This window comes from Enhydra lutris, unplaced genomic scaffold (genome assembly GCF_002288905.1).
Source record: "Enhydra lutris kenyoni isolate GAN:26980312 unplaced genomic scaffold, ASM228890v2 scaffoldscaffold24, whole genome shotgun sequence".
NCBI lineage: Eukaryota > Metazoa > Chordata > Mammalia > Carnivora > Mustelidae > Enhydra > Enhydra lutris.
In genome coordinates this window covers 4,059,593-4,083,945 of record NW_019154108.1, presented here as the reverse complement: position 1 = coordinate 4,083,945, position 24,353 = coordinate 4,059,593, and the positions used below count along the sequence as shown (strand labels likewise).

The following is a 24,353-nucleotide window of genomic DNA, read 5'->3' as shown; positions in this document are numbered from 1 at the left end:
CCCCCCCCCCCCCCCACCCAGTGATTATCTGCCACAGAGAAACATTCAGTTCTAGAGTCTTTCCACCAAGAATTTCTGCAGTCCCCAAAGACGTCGCTGATGGACCGGTTTCAAACTCCAAAGCCGTCCTAGAGGCTTTCACCAGGCCTGGCAAAGCCTGGAATCCAGAGGTTCACGTCCCTCCGCCTTTTCTCATCACTTCACTCGCGCCCTGGGGCGGAGGACCCTCCGGCTCCAGCGCCAATGGGAATCCCTCGGAAATCCTGACGCGTGTGATGGAACAAACAGGCAAATCGGAATTTGCACCAAATTTCTTTCCAGAGCGCCGACTACTCTGAAGGCCGCTTCGTTCAGGAAGCCCGTGGGCCAGCACCAGAGGCCAGGCTCGTGGGTCCTCACTCTCCCCGACAGACAGCCCCCTGGGCTCACTCCTGACGGACAAACGGACAGACGGAGCCTTCCAAGCCGGCCTGGCTCCAGGGCAGCCCAACCCCAAGACACCCCGTACACAATCCTGCCTCCTCGGCCAACAGTTGAGGAAATTCTCCTTCACATGCCCAAGTCCCGCTGATACTTTGCAAAGAAAAATTACCTGCTACACTGGGAATTGGGGCTTCATGGACCATTAATAATTTTTAATCATAATAAAGGCTACGTGGCATTGAACACATTCACCCAGGGGCAGCAATAGTTCTCACTTAATCCTCTAAAGTCACGCAGGGAAAGGTAGCATTATTCTGAGTTTAAGAAAAAGAATAAACAATTGAAGACCTAAGTAAGTTGCCTGAGCCACACCGCCAGTAAGTAGAAGCGTGGGGATTCAAACGTGAGTAGGTCAGGCTTAAAGTCTGCCTCGTTTCTCTGCACACAAAATGTTCCAAAGAATTTGGAATTCTTTAGTGTTTATACACAATTTAAGTCATTAGCTGACAAAACTATGCCAGAAAAGTCCATCATTTTCTATGTCACGTTCTTTAGATATCTAGTGAAATCTACATTTATGTGTATTCACATGTACTGATGCATGTACACACATTTTTTTCTGTAAATAATCTTTTAAAAGTTCTTTCATTGTAGCCTATGATACTGGTACACACGTACTTTTTATCTCATCTTCATCAGTAAAAAAAAAAAAACCCAAATACTATGAACTAATTCCATTAGGAACACCTTTACTTCAACATTGTGTAGCAATTCAATTCTTCGACAATATAAAATTGTATAGTGGTTATAATTTTAATTTAATGGCCAAAGGAAATAGTAGTTAAAGAACTAAAACTCTGCTAAATCCAAATTCAGATTTCAATACTTTTTTAAAGTACTATGGCTGCTCAGAAAGAGGACGTAAGCACTCAAAGAACGGCAGTGCCATAGTTGGAACCTGAATCCAGGACTCCTCATTTCCATTTTAGGGCCACACATCACACTGCTCTAATGTGAAGTCTACATTTTCCTTTGGATCCAGAAAGATTAAGAGACAAAAGGTAATTAGAAAGTCCATACAGAAATCGAGTTGGGCTGTTGCATTTTATACAGATAACCACTGTTGTGCTTACCACGTTATAATTATTTATTTGCATCCCTCTCTTCCACTACTTGAAACTCTTATAAAGTAAGAAGTGCACCTTTTTATATTAGAATTTCTCGAGTCTACAATAACAGTGATGGATGAAGGGAAGGAAGGGAGAGAAGAGAGTGGAAGATAAAGAAAGAAAAAAAAAAAACCCGTAGAACACTCCAAGAGAAACAACCCAAGAGACAGAAAACACCAGGTAGCAGAGCCAACACTGTGATGCGAGTGACACAGAAACATTCCATCTTGTGGACATGATAGGAAAAATATGATAGGGAAAAGCATGTCGTAAAAAAGTGTGCGATCTTAGTTGAAAAAAAAAGTTTGTCCAAAACCAAGATGGGGGTGATGGCTATTTATCAAAAGGAAGCCAAAATTACGCAATTCTTAAAAATGATCTTTGTAGATGTTTCCCCAGGCAACATAGACGTGTTTTGTATAGAAAGCAGAACTTCTTGAGTCTAGACTTATGCCCACATATGATAAATAAATGTTTCATTTTTAGAATAGTGATTGATTTATTGTCAACTCAATGGTTTATTGATATAAAACCTAAATGACACACCAGAAGTCCTAAAAATTTACTTACAGAGAGACATCTGTTATCAGGTTAATCTGACTTTTTCATCAAATCCTTCTAAATGAGGAGTGACCGTAACCAAAAGTATCCCTCCCCGCAAATCGAAGCATGCTCACAAAACGAATGTTGACACACGCATTCTACTCAGATTGCTTTCAGCAGGTGGCTACCATTTAAACTCAGAAAGTCAAGCAGTCGTGTAATGTAACCTCCAGAACTACGTGGTGCATAAGAAATGCAAATATTGTTTATGATGAAAACTGAGAAAAGCAATGTTCATGGTCTACTGCCAAGTTTCATTTCCTGTCGTGTCTTTGGCATATAGTAAAAAACCCCTTTGTCTCGACCTTCCAAGCAACTGTACCAAAAGCATATTTATAAACAAGAATGATGTGGAAAGAATCAAATAGATTGTGTAGGACAACTCTGGATTCACTGGAAATTGAGTATTCTGATCAAAAATGGCCAATATTTCATTGACCGCCTGCTGGCATGCAGAGCTATGGATACAGGAAAATCCAGATTTATGAAACATCATTCACCAGAGATAGGGAGGTGATTTTACTTTTCCAAGACAGTTTTCCTTCGGAGGAGATGCATTACATAATTTCTGTCAATAGCAAATTCGTCTAGGGCATTTAAAATACGTTTGATAAAAGCACGACTGGAAAAAAAAAACTTTCACAAACATTACAGTTGCATGGTAGGAAGACATACGTCTACACATAAACATTTTGTACAACCAAGTATTATTTAGAAATAGAAAATTAGCATAAAGTATTTATGATCTCATTGGGCTACACTATAATATCCACACTGTTTGAGCTCTCATCTACTTGTTGAAGAAAGCAGTCCATGATGAGAATGATAATTATCATCACCATCAGAGATGGAGTGCTTACTTGTGCCCATCCTGTTCCATGCTTTCCCTGCATTTTCTCTTAATCCTGTTAACCAAGCTATAGGAGACTCCTGGCATTTCCATTTTAGAAATGGCAATTTTGAAACAAAAAAGCTAGAGGTCTCACAACTTACATGCGAACTTCTGGAATTTCAGTCTCGGTAGTTTGACCCTAAAACCTCTGCTTGAACACACGAGCAGCTTCCTGTAATACCCTGCCACATAATCTTTTAGAAAATGTCCATCTTATCATGTCGCTAACTGGCTCGAAACCCTCGAAGGGCTTCCCATCTCACTCAGAACTCAGATGCTCTCCACATCCTTTAAGACCAATATAATCTGCCCTGACCCCCCCCCCACCGTGGAAACCACCAATCGCTTTGGTCCTCCTTCGTTGTCTTCCAGACTCCCTGACTTTTTGTTGCTGTTCTGAGACACTGAGCTGGCCTTGCACTTGCGAGTTCTTTCCACAAATAGTCTTCCCTTCATTTCATTCACTCCCTCCCTTCCCTCAGGAACCTACTCAAATGGCAGCTCTTCAAAGGGGCCTTCCCTCACCATCTTTACTAAAACAAAACTTACCCGCCCCTCTCTATCTGTCCCTTTAATTTTCTTTATTTTTTATAGACTGCATCACTCTCTCAAAATCACACTAATTACACAGTTACTCGTTCACTTGTGTAATGTCTGCTCCTTGGGGATGGGACCTTATTTACCTCCGGAGCACCAGTGCTCTGATTGGTGCCTGGAAAAAAGCATTGGCTCAACAGGAAATGGGGATTGAATGAATAAAAAATCAAGTATATGTATATTTTTAATATAGAATCTTTGTGAAACTAAACACAGTACCGTCAACGGAGAGGGAAGAGTAAGAGGAAATGATTAGAATTAATAACAAAAGTGTAAGTTGTACTCCTAGTTTTTAAATGATTCCTCACATGCATAGCTATGTAAGTAAATATGTACACAAATGACAGAATTTGGGCGATTGTGGAAATCATACAGATACGTCTGTGTTTGGATATCACTGGGAAAGGGTCTTGTTCACCTCCTTTGGAGGGCAAAGGGCATGTGTGTGTGTGTGGGGCGGGGGGGTCCGCTGTTTTAGGAACTGGCCAGGCAAGGGTAGGCTGGGATGGGGTTCAGAGGTCTACGTGGGAGCCATCAGAACAGCAACGGGAGAACATTTAGGCACGAATCCCCGATCATTTACGTCTGGAACTCTGTTAAATTCCAGTGCCATCTTGGGGCTGTGGTCAAGTCTAAAGTTCCTCCAGAGGTGCCTTAATTGTACCTCTTACGCCCATATTTCAGACTTTTTCTGAGAAGACTCTTCCTATTGGGGCCTAGAAATGATCTGACTTGGGCATGGCCGGTCCCAGAAAGCGATCTAGAGGCAAGTAAGCAGCACGAGTGTGGAGCTGGACCAATTCCCCAAGGCCCGGTCCAGCACCTGCGCTCCGAGGAGACGCCCGGACGCAACGTCTTGCGGGGAACAGGAAGGACGCAGCGAGAGCCGCGCACCTGCACCGTCCGTCCGACGCTGTGTGTGCCCACGTCGGGGCGGGGTGGGGGAGGACGTCTGAAATTTAAATCCAGACGTTTCCCAAAGAACACAAAGAGAAGTTCTATTTATTAACTTGAATGAGGGAAGTGATTTCAACACTTGCAGTGTGTTTATAAAGATAAGTAGGAATGGCAATATAATGTTTTTCTTCTTTTCACACTCCAAATAACATTAAACATTCAGAGTTTGAATGCAGATAGAATTTTGGATTCAGGTACTATGGACCTAATGAAAGGAGGGAGATTTTTATAACAACAAGTGCATATTTAAGGATATGAAATAGTGCTGGGACATGCTTTACATACTATGACTAGATGAAGAATGTTCTTAATATATGAACACTAGGACAAGTGTGAAATACCACATAAAGGAAGATAAGATTTTAAGTTAAAACAAATCCTCTCTTGGTCTGAGATGACACATATTATGTTTTACGGCAGAGGAGGGCATTTTCTCTAACAAACACACTGATAAATTTCCAGGAACTAATGGAGAAGAAGAAATATGAGCGAAGTATTACTTAGAACGGCTCCAAACTAATTAAGTCAAAAGAGAACTAGCTTCTCCATTATCTGGTGTGTAGAATTACATCTTACACATGGTTAATAATAGTAAAATACGAGATATAATGCAACTTACTAAAGATTTATCAGGATAAACCCCAGCTCTTAGGAGAGAAGCCTTCCAGCTGTCTACGTCCTCCTGTGAGTCACATGCCAGCTCAAGGAAGCGATAGTCTTTGTATACATTCCTGGAATTAAAAAAAAAAAAAAATCATGCTTTTAGTCGGGAACCAACTTCAAAATGATTTTATGTCATTGCAGACAATGATGAAACAAACGACAGTCCAAATGGATAATTCTCTGACAGTCACTGGAGGAAAACAGAAACAATCCACTGTATTTAAAATAATTAGCAAATTCCTATATTTATTATGTAATCTTTTTGAAACGTCACCTTACAGAATTCAGAGCCACTTGTACTGCTAAGCCATGAGAAGGGAAGGAAATAGAAATGCTCTCAAGATGATACACTCGGTGCTAAGTCAGCAGAATCGATCGGCTGTTGCCTAGTAATCAATCAGTTTTCTGAAATTATTTGCTAGGCCTAAGTGGCTCATAAGACTTTAAAAGGTGTGGCAGTAATCTTACAAACTTAAAATACTATCCCAGATTCAAAACAGAAACACTCATTGATACCGTGAAAAGAAAACAAAAAAGAAAACAAAAAAACCCAAAACATTAACCACTATTCAACAGAGTGAAATGCCTATAAATTGCATATTGACAACTGGGATAATGTTGTAATTTTATTTCTTTTCCTAACAGTAAAATAATACACAAGACATAATACATGCCCATTTAGAAAGATTTGGAAACTAGATAAAAGTATGGTGACAATCATCCATTTTTCACGGTTTACAAATAAACTTATTTTTTATACTCTGATTCTATCAGTCTTTCACACAGTTGAGGTCTCCCAACCCCCTTCTCTCTCTGGCAACTCTGACTCCTTTTTTACTTACTGTGGTGTTATGGTCATTGACTTATGCCATTCCATCTTTATAAACATTGAAGTAGAACGGCATGATATTCATTAGTATAAGTGTATGATAATTTCCTTAATCTCTTTCAATTGTTAGACAATTAGGTAATTTCCTTTTTTTTATGATCAGAAATAATGCTTAAGTGAGTATTTTTATCCAAAAGCTTTTCACACTTACTCCTCTTACTTTCTAAGGATAGATCCTTATAACTCTATAACTCTATAAACAGAGTTAGAGGATCAAACTTACAGTCATTTTTTAAGACACTGATATGCATCACCAATCACCCTTCCAGAAGAGATAATCCAATTCAGACGGATACCAGCAGAATTCCAGAAATTACAGTCTTTTTCTCTTCTTATTCTCTTCCAGGGTATTCTCAATTCATGCCTAAGAGCCTTTGTTTACAACTATCCTCGGATGGCTCACAGATTGGTATCTCTTGCCCCAAGTGCCCCAGATCCACAGTGTTTGCTGACTTCTCTGCTGGACTGTCTCAAATCCACCCTGCTACGAACAACTGAACAACCTTCCCCTCTCATACCCTCTTTCATTTGCCCCCCTAAAAAGTACACCTCCTGATCACACGGTCGCCCGCAGTCAAATGTCACTGCGGCCTCCTCACGGGGCTCCCAACATCACGGGGCTCCTTCAGATTTACTCTCCACACGGAATCCTCTGACCTCCTGAAATGGGAATCTGATGTTCTTACTTGTGGAGTCAAACACTCAATAGTCACCTGCTTTTAGGGAAAGACTACACTGTCTATCGTGGCCTTTCAAACCCTGCATAGTCTGGCCCATAACTGTTACCCTCCTTTCCGGCTTCTTTCCATACTCTGCTCTGCCTTGTTTTGTTTTGTTCCAGCCATTCTGGCTTCCTTTTGCCTCCCCAAACGCGCCCTGCCTTCTCCCAAGGTCTCTGAGTGTACCACTCTCTGCCTGTAGCTCTTTCCTTCTGCCCTCATTGCACGACAAAGGCCTACTCCTTCCTGAAATCCCAGGTCCTGTTTCTTTTCACCTGTCGGTCACAGCGCTAATCACAGCTGTGAGTTCAGGATTATGTGTGGGTTTTCTTTTTTATTTCTTATTTACTCACTTGCTTACTTAGATACTGTCTATCTTCCTAACTAGCCCACAAGCAACATTAGGATAGGGAATGTACCATTTTTATGCTTATCATTATATCCCCCAGGGGATTCTGGGAAGACGATGACATAACCGTGCTCTGCTTCCTCTCCAACTTCTAACTCAGGTCAAACACATCTTCTTTTCTTGAGTGCAGTAGACTCTGGGACTGGTACTCCGGTACGCGGTGGCTAGATAGTTGTGGTACTTTCTTGCTCGGGGCTGAACAGAGTTTTGGGACCACAGCAGGAAAACTCGGAGGCAAGGACCAGCACGTACCATGCCTTTGGTTGGGCTGTCCCGCATGGATCACAGGACTCCTGCGTGTCCCAGCCCTCTGGCCCTAAGGAGTGTGGGGGACTGAGTTTTTTCTACCCTAATGCAAAAAAAAAGGTTCCCTCCTGGCTCCTCAATATGTAAACGGCCACTTGCCTACTTGGGGCCTGTGCTGACTGGGATGACCTGTGCCTTCCCGCCCTCACAGGACCAGTCCACTTAAAGTATCCCGTGGCTGGACCTGTGCCACGACGAATAAAGCAAAATAAAAGGACACCTGATAAGGAGGTCTCATAGCCGGAGAACGCGAGAATGAAGAGCGCAGTCAGAACAGTGTATCAGTACAGAACTGCTGGGGAAAGCAGAAGAACAGGATTTGAAGGGGTACAAGAAAAACTTCCTGAAACTAAAAAAATACTATTTTTAAGTCAAAATATTTAGTAGATAAGTTGAGGGAAAGGATGATGAACGTTGAGCCTAGAATTAATAGTTTCCAAGATCTTGCGGGAGAATTTTAAAAAATATAAAGATAGAGAAGACATGAAAGTGTGGCGGAAAGAACACCTACCCTGTAAATAGGAGGAGTGCCAGAAAAAGAAAGGGGAGGTGGGGGGAGAGAAATAATTATAAAATAGAAACTACTTTTTTTTTTTTTTTTAAATCTTAACCTGGTTTTTAAAAAGATCTGAGTCTATGTAATTTAAGTGCTGTTTCATGTGCGCTTGATGAGAAAAGGTATCAAGCAGACATACATTTATACAATTCTTGAGCTCTGAAAAAAAGAAAACATTTAAAAGTCTTCTGTAAGGAGAGAGCAAGTTGCTTAGAAAAGAGAAAGAGGTAGACTGGCGCTGGTCTCAACATGCAGAGGCCCGAAGCAAGGAAGAAGCATTCGTGGTGTCCTAAGACCGTAGAGGCCTATCCCCAGCTGGGACAGCCCCACACCCCGAACTGAGAGGGTCCCTAAGCAGGCAGGAGATGACAGCCGCACCAAACGGACCTGCAGAGCATGGTCAAGGCGAGGAAAAGTTAAGAGGGAAAAAAACGGAACTTGCAACATCCACAGAGTTAATCAAAATAAATAATGATTGACCATCTAAGAATATGCAGTAGAAGGGTTACAGAAAGACTCCTACAGTAAAAGAGACACACTATTCAAATAGTCTAAAAGTTGGGGGACGGTAGGAGGACCTAACAGTGCTCCCTAGGTCTTCTCTGATAGGTGCAGGGGCAGAGTGGGGCAGAAAAGGGATTCCAGGGGTCTCGTTGTTAGGAGAAGTGGGTGTTAGGAGAAGCAGAAGAAAGGGTTTGGGGGAGAAATATTTGATAATTTGCCTCATGGAAGGATAGGGCTATGTACTGGTGATGAATGAAAATGTTAATGAAATTAAATGTACGGTAGAACTCTCAAATTAAAAATGAAGAAAAAGGAGAAATTATCAGTCTTTTGATTAAGTAAAAAAATAAGAAAAAAAGGAGGAACAAAATAAGAAATTTTTATAAGATGGCAGGAATACATTTATGTATATTAATTATGAAATTAACGACAGTTGACTGAATTCTCTCAGCTAGTTAGTTAATTTAGGTTTAAAAAAGTTACATATTATTTGGAAAAATGAACAGAAAGGAGAAATCAGACAAGCACAAAACAAAGAATATAAATTTAAGAATGGCAATATTAATAATAGACAAGATAGAATTTAAAAGTACAAAATAAGATAAACAGTTTAAAAGCCCTAAATAGGGGCGCCTGGGTGGCTCAGTGGGTTAAAGCCTCTGCTTTCGGCTCAGGTCATGATCCCAGCAGGGTCCTGGGATCGAGCCCCGAGTCGGGCTCTCTGCCCTGCAGGGAGCCTGCTTCCTCCCCCTCTCTCTCTGCCTGCCTCTCTGCCTACTTGTGATTTCTCTCTCTCTGTCAAATAAATAAAATCTTAAAAGCCCTAAATAGAATAAAGAGAAATATTATACAATGGTATAAAGTATAATTGTGAAGATTGGAAAATACTCATAAAACTGTATCAAATTAAATAGTAGGGAAGGAAAGAAAGCAAATGCTACTGCAAGAACTTGTTATAAGTATGTAACCAATTAAAATATAAATATAGAAAAAATTTAATATGACACTTTTCAAATTGGACAAATATAGTGGACAAAAGTAAGCAAATAGAAGATAAAGATTTTTCATTATCCACAAAACACTTACAAAACTCAGTCTTACACTTGGACCTACGCACATATACAATACCAGATTTAAGAAACTTTAAAAAAGAGGGGTGCCTGGGTGGCTCAGTGGGTTAAAGCCTCTGCCTTCGGCTCAGGTCATGATCCCCGGGTCCTGGGATCAAGCCCCGCATCGGGCTCTCTGCTCAGCGGGGAGCCCCTTCCCTCTCTCTCTCTCTGCCTGCCTCTCTGCCTACTTGTGATCTCTCTCTGTCAAAAAAATAAATAAAATCTTAAAAAAAAAAAAAGATACTTTAAAAAAGAGACTACATAGATCACATTCTTTGATCACAAATTTAAAAAAAATTCTTAAAAAAAGAGACCCCAAAACCCCTTAAATATATTCTTAGATGACCTTTATATTACAGAAAAAAAAAATAAAATTATAAATTGTTTAGAAAACAATAAAAATATAAACACATCATAGCCAACCAATGGAACACAGCAAATATTGTAGGAAAATTTATGATCTTAAATATGTTCATTATTTCCAGAAAGGAGAAAAAAAAGTCAATATTCATCTATAAGGATTATAAAACTGTGATAAAACGAAACAAGCCAAGAAGAAGGAATTAACAGATTAAAACCAAAATTAATAAAATAGGAAATATAAAAATAACACAAAGGATAATAAAGACATCCACAAATATTTTTCCCCTTAAGAACAGATAATGCTAATTAAGGGAGAAAACAAAAATATACAGGATCTCAAATGGGAACAGATGGGATACATAACCACAAATGGAGAGAAGATGGAAAAAAATTAAAATCAAGTATTATAGGCAATCCTATATGGCAAAACTAAGAACCTAGAAGAAACTAGTAATTCCCTAAAAAATGTAAGTTACCAAAATTAGCTCAAAATCCAGTGGCTTTAACAAAACACTATATAGGCTATACTTCTAAAACTTAGATATAGGAAAATAGTCCATTCATATTAGGAGAAAGCCTACAAAATACATAGGATAAATTTTTTAATTGAGAAAAATTACAAAAATCTTATTGAATGACATGAAACAAGATCTTCATAAATGGAAAGACATATCTGAGTGTGTTGTTTGATTATACTATATTCTTAGGTCTTACAAAGTGACTAGTGCTAGTTGGTATTCAATTAATATTTATTTAATAAAGAACATCATCACACCCATAAAGATAGTGACTATCATCTTTAAAATACCTTTGCACATTTTATAACTTAAAAGTGATTTTCCATCAAAGCTTTAATATTTTTGTTAAAGAGGTAAGTATTTTAACATGTTTATAGAAGTGATATTCTTTGTTCTGATTTCATTAAGATTTTTAGTATATGATTAGAATGATTTCTCGCTTTTTATTAATATTAATCTGACATAGCTTTGTCTCTTTTAATTTTTTACTTTTATCCATTTGTTTTCCTTTTTAAAAAGATACATTGGTTGTAAATGCCAACAATATAGTTGGGTTTTCTTTTGCATCCCAATCTGAAAAGCACTGTCCACGACTAGGAAAGTCTGAATCCTGTTTATTCCTGCCATAGCTATGCGGCTTGGTTTTACATTTGTCATTTTGACATAAACTTATTTTTTCCTGCTCCTCTTTCCTCACTTATGTTGATAAAAGTACTGTCTTTTTGACTTCTACATTTTTTAGTGGTTTTCGGTTCTACAGGTAAAAGATTATCTCCTTTTTAAAACAATTATCTTTAAGTTTTCTAAATCATCTCTGAATTCATTTTTATATATATGAAATTCAGAAATAAAACAGTAATCCCTGACTTCTTGAGGAATTTAAAAGGGTTTACTTTTTGTCACTTTATCTCACACATTTGCTAATCTATCTAGAAATATCTCAAATATTATTTCTGAATTATTGTCTTCACATCTCTTTAAGAGTTCACTTTTTTAGTTTAGTAAGCAATTTTGTTCCATTTGCAAGCAATTATTTAAATGGAACTCTGTATGCTTAACTTGAATAAATATTTATCATCAGGCATCTTCTATCTGGCTTTCCCCATCTGTAAATTCTTACTTGGACTCATTTTTTGAATTGGCTTCAAAGTAGAGTTGGCTATTTGGATTTCTGGTTGGCACAAGTATCCACATTTCTTGTGTTGATTCAGTGAGGAAGTATAGAAGTTTCTTCTTGTCTTCCTGTTTAGCTCCATTTTTCTTTTTTCTTTTTCTTAAAGATTTATTTATTTGACACACACACACACACACAGAGTGAGAGACAGAGCATAAGCAGGGGGAGCAGCAGGCAGAGGGAGAGGGAGAAGCAGGCTCCCCGCTGAGCAAGGAGCCCGATGCGGGACTCGATCCCAGGACTCTGGGATCATGACCTGAGCTGGAGGCAGCCGCTTACCCGACTGAGCCACCCAGGTGCCCTGCTCCATTTTTCTTAATCAGGGAAAAGCATGCAATGGTCACTCAAAAAATTTCACTCCAGTTAACTCCATGGCGTTTTGCAAATAGTTGATTAACATTGTTCTTTCCAGTGCTTTTAAGACTTTCCATCTCTGTTGTGTGTGATCTTTTGGATACAGCAATGGACGGAGTAGGATAAAAGAAGCTTCTAATTTTTCACCATCTTAAAAGAGAAATCATTTCATTTCACCTTCATTAGCGACCCTGCGAAGTTGGTAGCAGAGATGTTTCATTGAGGAGACAGATTTTAGAGAGATCAAGTGACTCCCAACATGGCCCAGCGAGTGAACGGCGCAGTGTGGGTCTACCACAGTCCTTGGCCTACGGCCTCCACAAAACCAGTATTTGTAAGTGAGTGGAGCAAATGAATGAGGGAACAAATGAACGAAAGAAAGAGCTATGGAATGAACTGGGACAGTGTTTATGTTTAAAACCAACATTTTCTATCTTTGAGGGAATCCTTAACATTCCACAGAAAATCTAAGATTAAAAAGTCTGAAGAAAAAAACCACAACAAGCAGAATAAGCACTTTTAATGAAAAGTGGGACATATTTAAAGGAAATATATTCTCCAAGTAGGAAAGTTTGCTCTTGTCCAATTTGAAAGGTCGTGTCTTTGCTATAGAGCCGAAAGGGTAATAGATGATCTTGATAGAAATAAAAATTTAACAGTTTTTAATTATCTAATTACCTCTACCATAGCTTTTAGCTACCATTTAAGTTTCCATCTGAGGCATTTCCAGTGCACAGTGTGAGTCCCATTAAGATGTAAAAGGTATGGGGAAGGCAGAGCTGGACAAAGGCCACGGCAGCTTCTGGCCAGCTGGAAAGCATGAAAAGTGGCGAGGGTGCAGACTTTCCACATTCTCCAAGCAGATCTGAAAAATTCAGCTTTGGCCCATTCTTACTGACCTTTCTCCAGAGTATTTTCTTTCAGGGTCTCTTCACATGGAAAAATCTTGATTTTTTTTTTCCCCTCAAAGGAGAGCCAAATTCTTGAGAGGGAAAATAATTATCTGGTTGAAACATTAGAAGAGGGTCAAAGGCTTCTGGTGGCTTTGGCTGCTTCGTTTTTACCCATTTTCGAAGCCTCATCTTAGGCTGTGTCTAGACATCCAAGAAGAGTTGGACACAGGTCTAAAACACTGAACTGAGCTGATTTACTGGAAGTCTCATAAATTCTGCGGCTGTAGCTTCCAGGTTCTCACCACGCGCTGTAGCCGTATAGATAACCCACAGCAGTTTGTACGGACTGAAGATTTTTGTTTAGTCTATTTCAACTGCAATCATGTAGATACGAGCTTCTGAATGATTTCACTATGAAATCAAGCTGAACCACGTGTTTTATAGTTTGAAAAATAAAAGTTACCTCAACATTAAACATGAGCATGAGTAATTTTATCCCATAGGTAAAAGGGTTTTAAGTGCTACACTGAAGAGAACGTGACCACGTGATGAGTCTGTGTTTTCACGAGATGTAGAACTTTCCGTCACGTGTCATAAGAATATCCTTAAGTATTAAAAATGTGAAGTCTAGCTTGTTTACCTATGACAGCTCTTTAAACATCTGGGATCAGACACTATCTGTTCCTCAAGTCTTCTAAGTCTCCAAGCCTATTTTTTCAAATGTTTCTCACATGAAGACGATTCTAGATAACATCCTTTTAATTTTTCTGTGGATTTGCTCTATTTTAAATGGATTTTCGGAAAGTGACATGCCAGCAACTGATCACCAATCCCCAGAGGCAAAATTAACTAGATGCAAGGAAGAAATGTGGTGGAATTTTTGCCTACTTTTCAGACTGTAAACTTTTACTTCTGTAAGTAAGCACCAGCTAGTAGAATATAGTAAAGACCATGAAAAACACCTGTTGAAATCTAGAATGTGCCACTTATTATCTTACAGGACATTTGGTAAGAAAACCTCTCTAAATTTCAGTTTACTCATCTATAAAATGGGGATAATACCAACATCTATCTTAGGCTTACAATGATAATAAAATAAGGTCACATGTGTGAACAGCTTGCTTAGAACAATGCCCAGCATCAGGTAAATATGCAGGTAAAATACACAAAATACAAAGTTACTATTATTCATTATTCTCACTGCCTTTAGGTCCTTTGGGCTTGACTTCCTATGAAACCAGATTTCTCCTGTACTATTTTAAAACAAAGTAAAATTTATGTTTAGCATTACTACATTTCATCTAGTTAGTCTAGCCCATTTCCCAATTTGCTCAGATGCTCTGAATTCCGATTCTGGCAAGTACTATAATTCACAATACTTCCAATTTTACATTATCTGTATTTTTTATAAGGACATAATATTCCCATGTCATTACAAAGATATACTATAGAGCTAAACAGACTTCAAAAGTTCCCATGCCAGAGTTCCATCTTCTATTAACTGTGCCCACTGGGTATCAATGTAAGACTTAAGACTTAATCACAAATCTATCATATATGTACTATCAAGTCATGCCCCTCTATTTTCCCTCATGTATATTCCAAAAGACTCTATTAAGACCAAAGTATAGTATATCGACTCAATTCTACTAAAAACAAGTTCGGTTAAGCTGAACTTGTTTTTCAAGATTTGAAGCAAGTTCCTATTGACCACTGATTTCCTTTCTAAATGAATAAACATCAATTTTACAATTAATTATAAACTTATATAGCAGAGTATCGATGATAAACTCATCAATCAAAATTCCCGTTTGGTCATCCTTTCTGACAATCTGGAAAACAGCCTCCGGTGTAGACTTCTCCTGATCCACTGATCCGACCATGTTCGCACTCATCAGCACATTCCCTATGTCTTCACTTCCACGAAGACTCAGTTTAGTACTGTGACTTCTACCTCGCAAACCTTCAACTCCCTCTCCTTTCTCTCCCTTCACCATTTTACTTACATAATAAAACTCTGATGAATTACTTCCTTACTGAGGTCCTACATCCAAGTTTCTAAATAATGCTAGAGAAAAAAATATACTGTTGTGCTTACTGCACTCCAAATTTAGTACTACAAATACCAAATGGGCACCTAACTTCCCCAGGCATCCCTACTAGAATTCTGTAGTCATTCCCTGAAATCTATAACATGCACTTTGCCACTAACACTTGGCTGATAATCTCACTTCATACTTCATAGGAAAAACACATACAACCAGATGAGAATGGTCTATCTTCTTTCTACCAAATACACCAGACTAACTGCATTTGCAACCGCGGACTCTGCCTTCACCGTGTACAAGAACTCAGACACTCAGACACTGAGTTTCCTCTCTTCTAATGTCTTCATGAACTTCCTACAATCATTCCCCCCCTTTTTTTTTTGAAAGAGTTTATTTTTATTTATTTGACAAAGAGATCACAAGTAGGCAGAGAGGCAGGCAGAGAGAGAGGGGGAAGTAGGCTCCCCACCAAGCACAGAGCCCAACGCGGGGCTTGATCCCAGGACCCCGGGACTATGACCCGAGCCGAAGGCAGAGACCCAACCTACTGAGCCACCCAGGCGCCCCCCCCCTTTTTTTTACTTCAACAATTTCCTCCTTTCTACTATCAAATCATTCATATGGGATAGAAGCACATCTTAAAATCAACTATCTTAAAACACACACACACACACACACACACACACACACACACACACACACACTTTCTTTTGATGTTTCCCACCCCCTAAGAACCACCCCATTTCTATTTGCTTCTATAGCAAAACTCCTTATCTTGAACCATTTTCTCCATTCTCTCCTCTCCCATTCTTTCCTTTATTAACACCCCTCTCCCCCCGGCCCGTGAGATTCGTGATCCTGTTAGTCTATAGACAGAGGTCTTATCAAGGTCATACAATCCATGTCTTCTCACAGCAAATGTCCAATTCCTTATCTACACATTACTTGGCTTCACCGCAGCATCTGACATCTTGACTCTTTCCTCTGTCTTCAGTCATTTTCTTCTCAGGACTTCTGTGATACCACATTCTCTTCACTTCCACACCTCTACATCATTGACTACAGCTTTTTAATCTCTTTTGATGTCTTCTCTTCCTTTGTTAGACCTTTAAACTCTGGAGTGTCCCAAGCTTCTTCCGTGTCCACTTCCCTCTATCTGTGCTTTTGGCAAGGTGATCTTTCCAGCCTGGGAATCCTTAATACCATTTAAATGCAGATAACACCAGATGTTTACACTGAACTACAGACTCCTATATCCAAGCCACTATCTTATCTCATTTGGATGACATCTCCTTGGCACCTTTCTTGCTCCACTCTCCATAAAGAAAACACCATAACCATACATTACATCCTTACCCTGTTTAAAATCCTCCAGTAACTGCCAACTATAAGTAGGAAAAAATTCAAACTCCTTGCCATCACTGGCTTATCTTTCCAACCCTCAGTTTCCCTTGCTTATGCTTCTCCAACTGCAATATAAGTTCAATAATGGAACTTTAAGTGTTCATTAATGTATTTCTGGCATTTCCATCATCTAGTTGGTACTCAGTAACAATCATTGGCTAGGGTGCATGGGTGGCTCAGTGGGTTAAAGCCTCTGCCTTTGGCTCAGGTCATGATCTCAGGGTCCTGAGATTGAGCCCCGCATTGGGTTCTCTGCTTGGTGGGGAGCCTCCTTCCCCACTCTCTCTGCCTGCCTCTCTGTCTACTTGTGATCTCTGTCAAATAAATAAATAAATAAATATTTTTTAAAAAATCGTTGGCTGACTACCTTTCAGCCTTTTCTCAGCATCCAAAATTCTTCAAAGACTAATGATAATGAACCAATGATATCAAGATGGTACATTGTCATAAATTAAGAATTAAACCTGTGAATTCAATAATATAAGTTTAATAAACCAGGACTATGAATTATTTTTACATCTTATAGCAAATATTCCTCATTTCATGTATTGAAGATAAAAAGGCAATGCACTAAAACGAGAAATTATGATAAAAGTTGAACAGAAAGAATTATAAAACCACTGAAAATAAAGTAAAACTTCCCCCCAAACTTATGTCAAATAGCAACTCAAAACTATAATTATACACTATTTACTAAACAGGCAAAATAACATTACACACCAGATTGAAACCCAGAACATGTAGCCAAAATTTTATTCAGAGGAAATATCACAGTCATGTACATCTTATTATTTTAAAAAAAATAAGCAAAAAATAAAATAAAAAAATAAATCTCCAGCATTGAATTTAAGAAGTTGGAAAATTATAAAACAAATCAAAGCAGAATATAGGATATGATAAAGTTAGGAAGTAATTATGGAAAACTGAACTAACATTGATAAATTTAAGAGTCCAATCTTTGATGAATCAAACAGTGAAACTGAGCTCTGGAGTATCTAGTAAATACAAGGTGAGAAAAATTATCAAAATCAGAGATGATACATATGATTCAAAACGGAGAAGATTTAGTTTTCAAGAAGATGCTGGGTAGACTTCTATGATAGTAAATTTATATGTATCTATGCTGGTTACAAGTTCTAAAAAAAAAAGGAAATCAGAATCATAAAATTTTGCCTGACCAATATTCACAGGATAAATTGGGGAAAAAAATTAAACATTCTTTTTTTTTTAATATTTATTTATTTGACAGAGAGAGATCACAAGTAGGCAGAGAGGCAGGCAGAGAGAGAGGAGGAAGCAGGCTCCCCGCTGAGCAGAGAGCCTGATGCGGGGCTAGATCCCAGGACCCTGAGATCATGATCTGAGCCAAAGGCAGAGGCTTAACCCACTGAGCCACCCAGGCGCCCCTAAACCTTCTTTAAAATAGTTTTGTTCTCAGAGAGTTTTATAGGTCTTCCTTTCCAAATTTTAGGAGGAAGATTCTAGGTTGGACATCTCTGAGATATTAAAAGGCTAGTACACATTGTAAATCTCCAAGCGGTGAAGCTGCTACGCATGACTCTCCAAACTTACTGACCCGAGTATCTTTTTTCTTTGAACTTACCACAGGGCCAGTATTTTAAAGACCAAACTTTGGGATAATGTTTCTACAAGCCAATCTCACTTAGGAGTACAAATATAAAACTTTAAAAAATATATTTGGAAATAAAATGTCATAAAATTTTTCAAAATCTGACCCTGAAGAGTCAAAACAATCTTGAAAAAGAAGAACAAAGCTAGAGACATCATGCTCCCTGATTCCAAACCATATTAAAGAGCTACAGTAAGTGGGGCTACTGGGTGGCTCAGTCGTTAGGTGTCTGCCTTCAGCTCAGGTCATGATCGCAGGGTCCTGGGATCGAGCCCCGCATTGGACTCCCTGCTCAGTGGGAAGCCTGTTTCTCCCTCTCCCACTCGCCTTGCTTGTGTTCCCTCTCTCACTCTCTTCTCTGTCAAATAAATAAATAAAATCTTAAAAACAAAAAAAGCTACAGTTGGGCATTGGCATAAAAACAAACAGAGATCAATGGAACAGAATACAGAGCCTAGGAATAAACACACACATACATGGTCAGTTAATTTAGGGCAAAGGAACTATGAACACACAATGGAGGGAGGGAAAGGATAGTCTCTTCAAAAAATGGTGTTGGTAAAACTGGACACCTGCATGTAAAAGATTGAAACTGAACCACTATCTTACACTCTACACAAAAATTACTCAAAATGGATTAACGCTTGAAGGTAAAACCTAAAACCCTAAGATTCCTGGAAGAAAACATAGACTATAGTCAGCTATTTGACACTATCTTTGGCAAGGATTTTTTGGATTTGACACCAAAAGCAAAGGTGGTAAAACTACATGAAGCTAAAAAGCTTTTGCACGGCAAAGGAAACCATCAACAAAATGGAAAAGCAACCTAATGAATGGGAGAAAATATTCATAAATCATGTATCTGACATGGGGTTAATATCCAAAATATAAAAAGAACTCCTACGACTCAATGGAAACAAAACAAAACAAGAATCTGATTAAAAAATGGTCAGAAGAATAGAACTGGAAGAGATTATGCTGAGTGAAATAAGTCAAGCAGAGAGAATCAATCATCATATGGTTTCACTTACTTGTGGAGCATAAGGAATAACACGGAGGACATCGGGAGATGGACAGGAAAAGTGAATTGGGGGTAATCGGAGCGGGGGACGAACCATTAGACACTGTGGACTCTGAGAAACAAACTGAGGGTTTGGGAGGGGAGGGTTGTGGGGAGATGGGTGAGCGTGGTGATGGGTATTAAGGAGGGCACGGATTGCATGGAGCACTGGGTGTGATGCATAAACAATGAATCCTAGAACAATGAAAAAATAAATCAGTTTTTTAAAAAATGGTGAGAAGATCTGAACAGACATTTCTTCAAAGATGACATCCAGATGGCCAATAGGTACATGAAAAAGTGTTCAATATCACTAATCATCAGGGAAATGCAAATCAAATTCACAAGGAGGTAACACCTCACACCTGTTAAAATGACTACCATCAAAAAGACAAGAAATAAGTGTTGGCAAGAATATGGAGACGAGGGAACCAACCTCTGTTGTTGTATGTAATGTAAATGTTGAACGTAAATTGTTACAGTTACTAAGGAAAACAATATGAAGGATTGCTCAAAAAATTAAAAATAGAACTATCATATGATCCAGGAACTTCACTTCTGGTATTTATCTAAAGAAAATGGGGAAACTAACTCAAAAAGATATATGCAGCCCTGTGTTCAATATAGCATTATTTATAAAAGCCAAGATATGGAAGCATATATCCCCCTGCACAGGGAATGGGGGGAGGGGGAAAAAGGTACAAACTGATACTGGATTGCTTATTTGGGAGTTGCTCAGAAAGTAAATCTTAAAGGCTACAACACAAGACAAAACACTTTGTCTCACAGATGTTACCTAGACTTGTGATCATTTTGTTATGATTTCAAATCATTGTGTTGTATATTTGAAACTAATGTAATGCTATACATCAATTATACCTCAAAAGAATAAAAATCCAATCACGACAAGTAGGGTTTTTCCTAAAAGAGTTTTCAAGGGGCACTTGGGTGGCTCAGTCATTAAGTGTCTGCCTTTGGCTCAGGTCATGATCCCAGGGTCCTGGGATTGGGCCTCGAGTCAGGCTCCCTCCTCTGTGGGAAAGCTGCTTCTCCCTCTCCCACTCCCCTTGCTTGTGTTCCCTCCCTCGCTCTGCTCTGTCAAATAAATAAATACAACCTAAAAAAAAAAAAAAAAAGGTTTCCACAAGGACTACAAGGAATACTAAAAAGAGAACACTGGCATTCAGTACCGTATAAGCCAATCACTTGCTGATCGCAGGGCTTCCTTCTAAGCTATAGTTGCATTTTGGATATTCCCATTTTCAAACCCAACCTCATCAACAGTTCCTCACTGCATTAGGACAAAGACCAACCACCTTAACATGGCCTGCAAGGTTGTCGCAACTGGACCTCCACTGTTGCATGCCATGCTCCAGCTATCAGTTGCGTGAACACACGAAGCTTCTTCCTGCCTCAGGGTCTTGGTATATACGCTGTTCACTCTGCCAGGAACATTCTTGCCTTCTCCCTTCACTCAGTCTATGTTTTTGGTCTTCTAGTGTTAGCTTCACTCCTAAATTCCCCAAATGGTTAAGTCGCTCTCACATAAATTCTCACAGAATTTGTCATTAACGGTTGTAATTCAGTAATCGTTATTTGCTATGAGTCTCCTTGCTTGTACTGTAAATTCCGTGAGCAGAGAACATGCTTCTTCTGCTCAGAGAACCCAAGTAGAGCACCCAGCACATGGAATATACTCAGTAAATAACTGTGAATGCATGACTGACTGACTGAAGCAAACACCAGTGACTGAACAGCTCAGAGCCCTTCATTTCCCTAAAATATTTGTCTTTGTCTTTCAAGATCAGCCGCGAAGATCAATGGGACAATTTTACATTGGAGGCTGGCTGTTGTCTTTTGACTCAAAGTGTTAGGATTCATTGCCAAAGAACAAGTTCCTTTAGCCTGACTTGATTTGATATTGTCTTTTGGTATTTCCTTTTCTTGACGTAGTAAAGAGTTAATTAGTTAATTAATTAAAATTTGGAATAATTCTTTTTTAAGTTTTTAGGAAAAAATATTTTAAAACATAAAAGCATTACAAAACACATTTACTGTAAGTGCATTTGCAGAATCAGCTGAATCACCACCAGCCCTGACTTTCTCTGGCGCCAGGTCCATGTCAGTGTTCATCACAGTCATGAGGACAGAGCTAAAAATATGAGTTTGGGCTATAAGGGTGGGGGTCTTACTTATGAGGAAAAAGATCATAAAGAAGGCAGATTATAATTTAAATGGTGGAAATTCTTACCATCTAGAACATTTACTATCTAAAGATTCTTCCTCACACCCAAATGCTAACTGTCATCTGACGTAATATAAATTAAGACAGTATTCTAAATAAAAATAGAAAAGTTTGGAGGGCCTCGTTAGTGGGAACTCCATCTCCTGGCTTCTTGCTGGGCTTTTGGCTCCCAGCCCCTTTTCTCCAGACTTCATTGTTTCCTCCCCAAAAGAGGAGGAGAACTGACTGATTCGATTAGTGTGTTATAAAAGAGAAATTGAGCAAGCTTGTGCCCGCAGGACACATGCATTTCTCTCCCATTCCAAGAAGCTCTGGGGAGTGCTGCCCGGCGGCCGAGCCCTGTGGTGGCTCCGATGTGGTCACGGCCGCTGGGGACTGAACTATTAGAAGACATCTGGCCACAGATCCACACCCATTTGTTCATGCCTTATCTGTTTGTTTCCTGTGCTTCTGGAAACAGCAACAACAACACGCTTTAACTGGGGGGGGGTGGTGATTTATTGGGCCCCTTATAATTCCAACAGGGAGGGGTGGCTTTGAAGAAAGGGTACCGGGATTGGTTTCGGATGGGTTAAACAGGAAGTGACAGAACTTATGAGTGAGAATGCCCGGTAGGCAGTGGTCGACGTGGGGCTGGTGTCTCGGGATAATAAATAATAACCATACCACATGTGGCTGGGAGGCTGGGTGCCATGTGAGGTTGTTTATTTTATTTTGATACAGCTCATTAGCTTCGTTAAGCATTTTCCCGTAGGAGAACAAGCCAAACAGCCACAGGTCATGTGTCTACTTGGGCATAACCAAGAGCAGGCAGATGAGCCGATGTGACAATATCATTAAAAAAAAAAAAAAAAAACTGTTGCTGCAAAATCCACGCTTCGTTTCGCCCAGAGCGACGAAAGCCTTTAGAAGGGAACAAAAGGCAACTGGTGAAGGAAGCCGAGAGAGAACCACAATGACTCTCAGTCTGTCTCACTCACCGGGTCAGAAGAGGTTGTGGTAACGATCTGTTCGAGCTCAGCATTTCTAAATGCTGAGGAGTGGATGGAGAGTGGCTTCGGGTCCCTCCAAGCCGTGCCTGATCACGTGCTAGGAAAACGTACCGCCAGCCCACCCTCGTCCGGCCTCGCTCCCTCCCGCGTTTGTCGGATCACCTTCTGTGGGACCTTTCATTTGAGTTAATGACTAGTAATTATTATTTTATAAACTTGGCAAAAACTAGTTTTGAAAGCTTTAACGCATAAGATTTATGAGAAACTGTCCACCCAGGAGAAGTGACGTCTGATTCCAGAAGGCCTAGTGTTGATCAACAAGCCAAGAAAACAACTAGGAGATAACAGGAAGTTATTAATTCATGCTAGGTCCCCAACACCTACAGTTTGACGAGAATTCTTAGAGCCTGGGATTAGGGTGAGGATATTTATGTAAATTTATCAGTATTGAGATATTGTTGTAGAGAAAAGGGTAGAGGAAATTTTTAAAAGAATGAAAGGGGCTGGCATGGTTGTGGTATAAATGGTTGGACACCATGGCTCCCCCCCCAAATTAACCTTTCAAATTATTTTTTAAAGGATTACTTGTGGATATTACTATTATTTAAATCATGTCAACTTATATCAAAGGCAGTTCCTTGAACTCGTTTTGGAAAGTTACGTCTGTACCTTCATCACGTGAAAACACAGGTTTTCTGGCCTCTGTTGTGGGGCTACAAAAAGAGGTCTTGGGCACAGAGGGGAAGTTTGGGCTGTTTGTGAATAGGGCATCTGGGATGGGCTCTGACACTCTGGCCCCACACAGGGGATTAGCACCATCTATATTCTGGCTCCGTGGCACCTCCCCAGTGCCCCTCAGTGAGAGCAGGACTGGGGTGAACAGTGTACAACGAAAATCACAGAGCAGTGCTTAAGGCCCCAAATCTGTCCGCACGCATCCGTCTCCTAGCCGCGAGACATCTGTAAAAATCCAGTCTGCAGGACGCTTGACGGTGGAGTGACTTGTCTGGGGAAGCCGTTTAGATCTATTCAGCATAAGAGACATAACTGACCCTAGCAGAAATCAGATTGAGAAAAAAAAAAATGAAGCCCTTCAAAGGCAACGGATGTGTCCTGTGAAAGTGTAACAGCTGAGCAGAAGGCAGTGGTGATGGCAGAAGCGAGGGTGATGGTACAGGCTCCGCGGCCTGCCCTTCCGCCTGTCAGGCCTTTCCACGCATGGTCCCCCCGCTCCCTTGCCTTCCTCATCATCTGGCAAACGTCCACTCCTCCCTGCAACCTGGACCCCTGCATTCCCTCCTCCGAGTCCTCGCCCAGAAAGTGCTAAATGCCTAGGTCCTCCCCTCTTCTAGCTCCCATAATGCCCTGCTCACCCATCCTCTGAGCTGAACTCCCACCGCCTTCCGTCTGTGAAACCTATTACTGCAAGAGGTGGTGAGAATATAAACCACGTCCGTGTAAACTTACATCAACTCGTGGGTGAAAGGTCCATCTTGGACTAGTAACAGCCGCAGAGATCTTGAAATACATCGCCAACCTCAAAGTTTCTGTTAAGGAAAACCGCCTTGCCAGGTTATCTCCATAAAAGATAACAGAAGATTGGATGAATTATGTATCTGGTTCCATGACAGGGCCTTCTGTATAACAGCACTTAGGTGTTCATTAAGCGATTTATTTATTTAATAAACATTTGTTGAGAAGCTACCTGCCAGGCACGGTGCTAGGCCCTGAGGGACACACGGTGATTGTACAACCCTCCCGTTCTCGTGAAGCCTATACTCCGGCGCTTTGTACCAAAGCCGACAGCGAGCCGAATACTAAGACACCAACCAACAATCATTTATTCAGACTTCACCGCCCAGGTGCTCAAGCA

At 39.9% G+C, this 24,353-nt stretch overlaps 1 protein-coding gene across 3 annotated transcripts in view; it reads right to left on the bottom strand.

The window, feature by feature from the left end:
- LOC111150646 (dynamin 3) overlaps positions 1 to 24,353 on the bottom strand; it is a 527,967-nt gene that overhangs the window by 87,579 nt on the left and 416,035 nt on the right. For all 3 annotated transcript variants that reach the window (XM_022508131.1, XM_022508132.1, XM_022508130.1), the window contains one exon: positions 5,261 to 5,372. In XM_022508131.1, the coding sequence (XP_022363839.1) occupies positions 5,261 to 5,372 (112 nt within the window). The remainder of the gene's footprint in view (positions 1 to 5,260; positions 5,373 to 24,353) is intronic.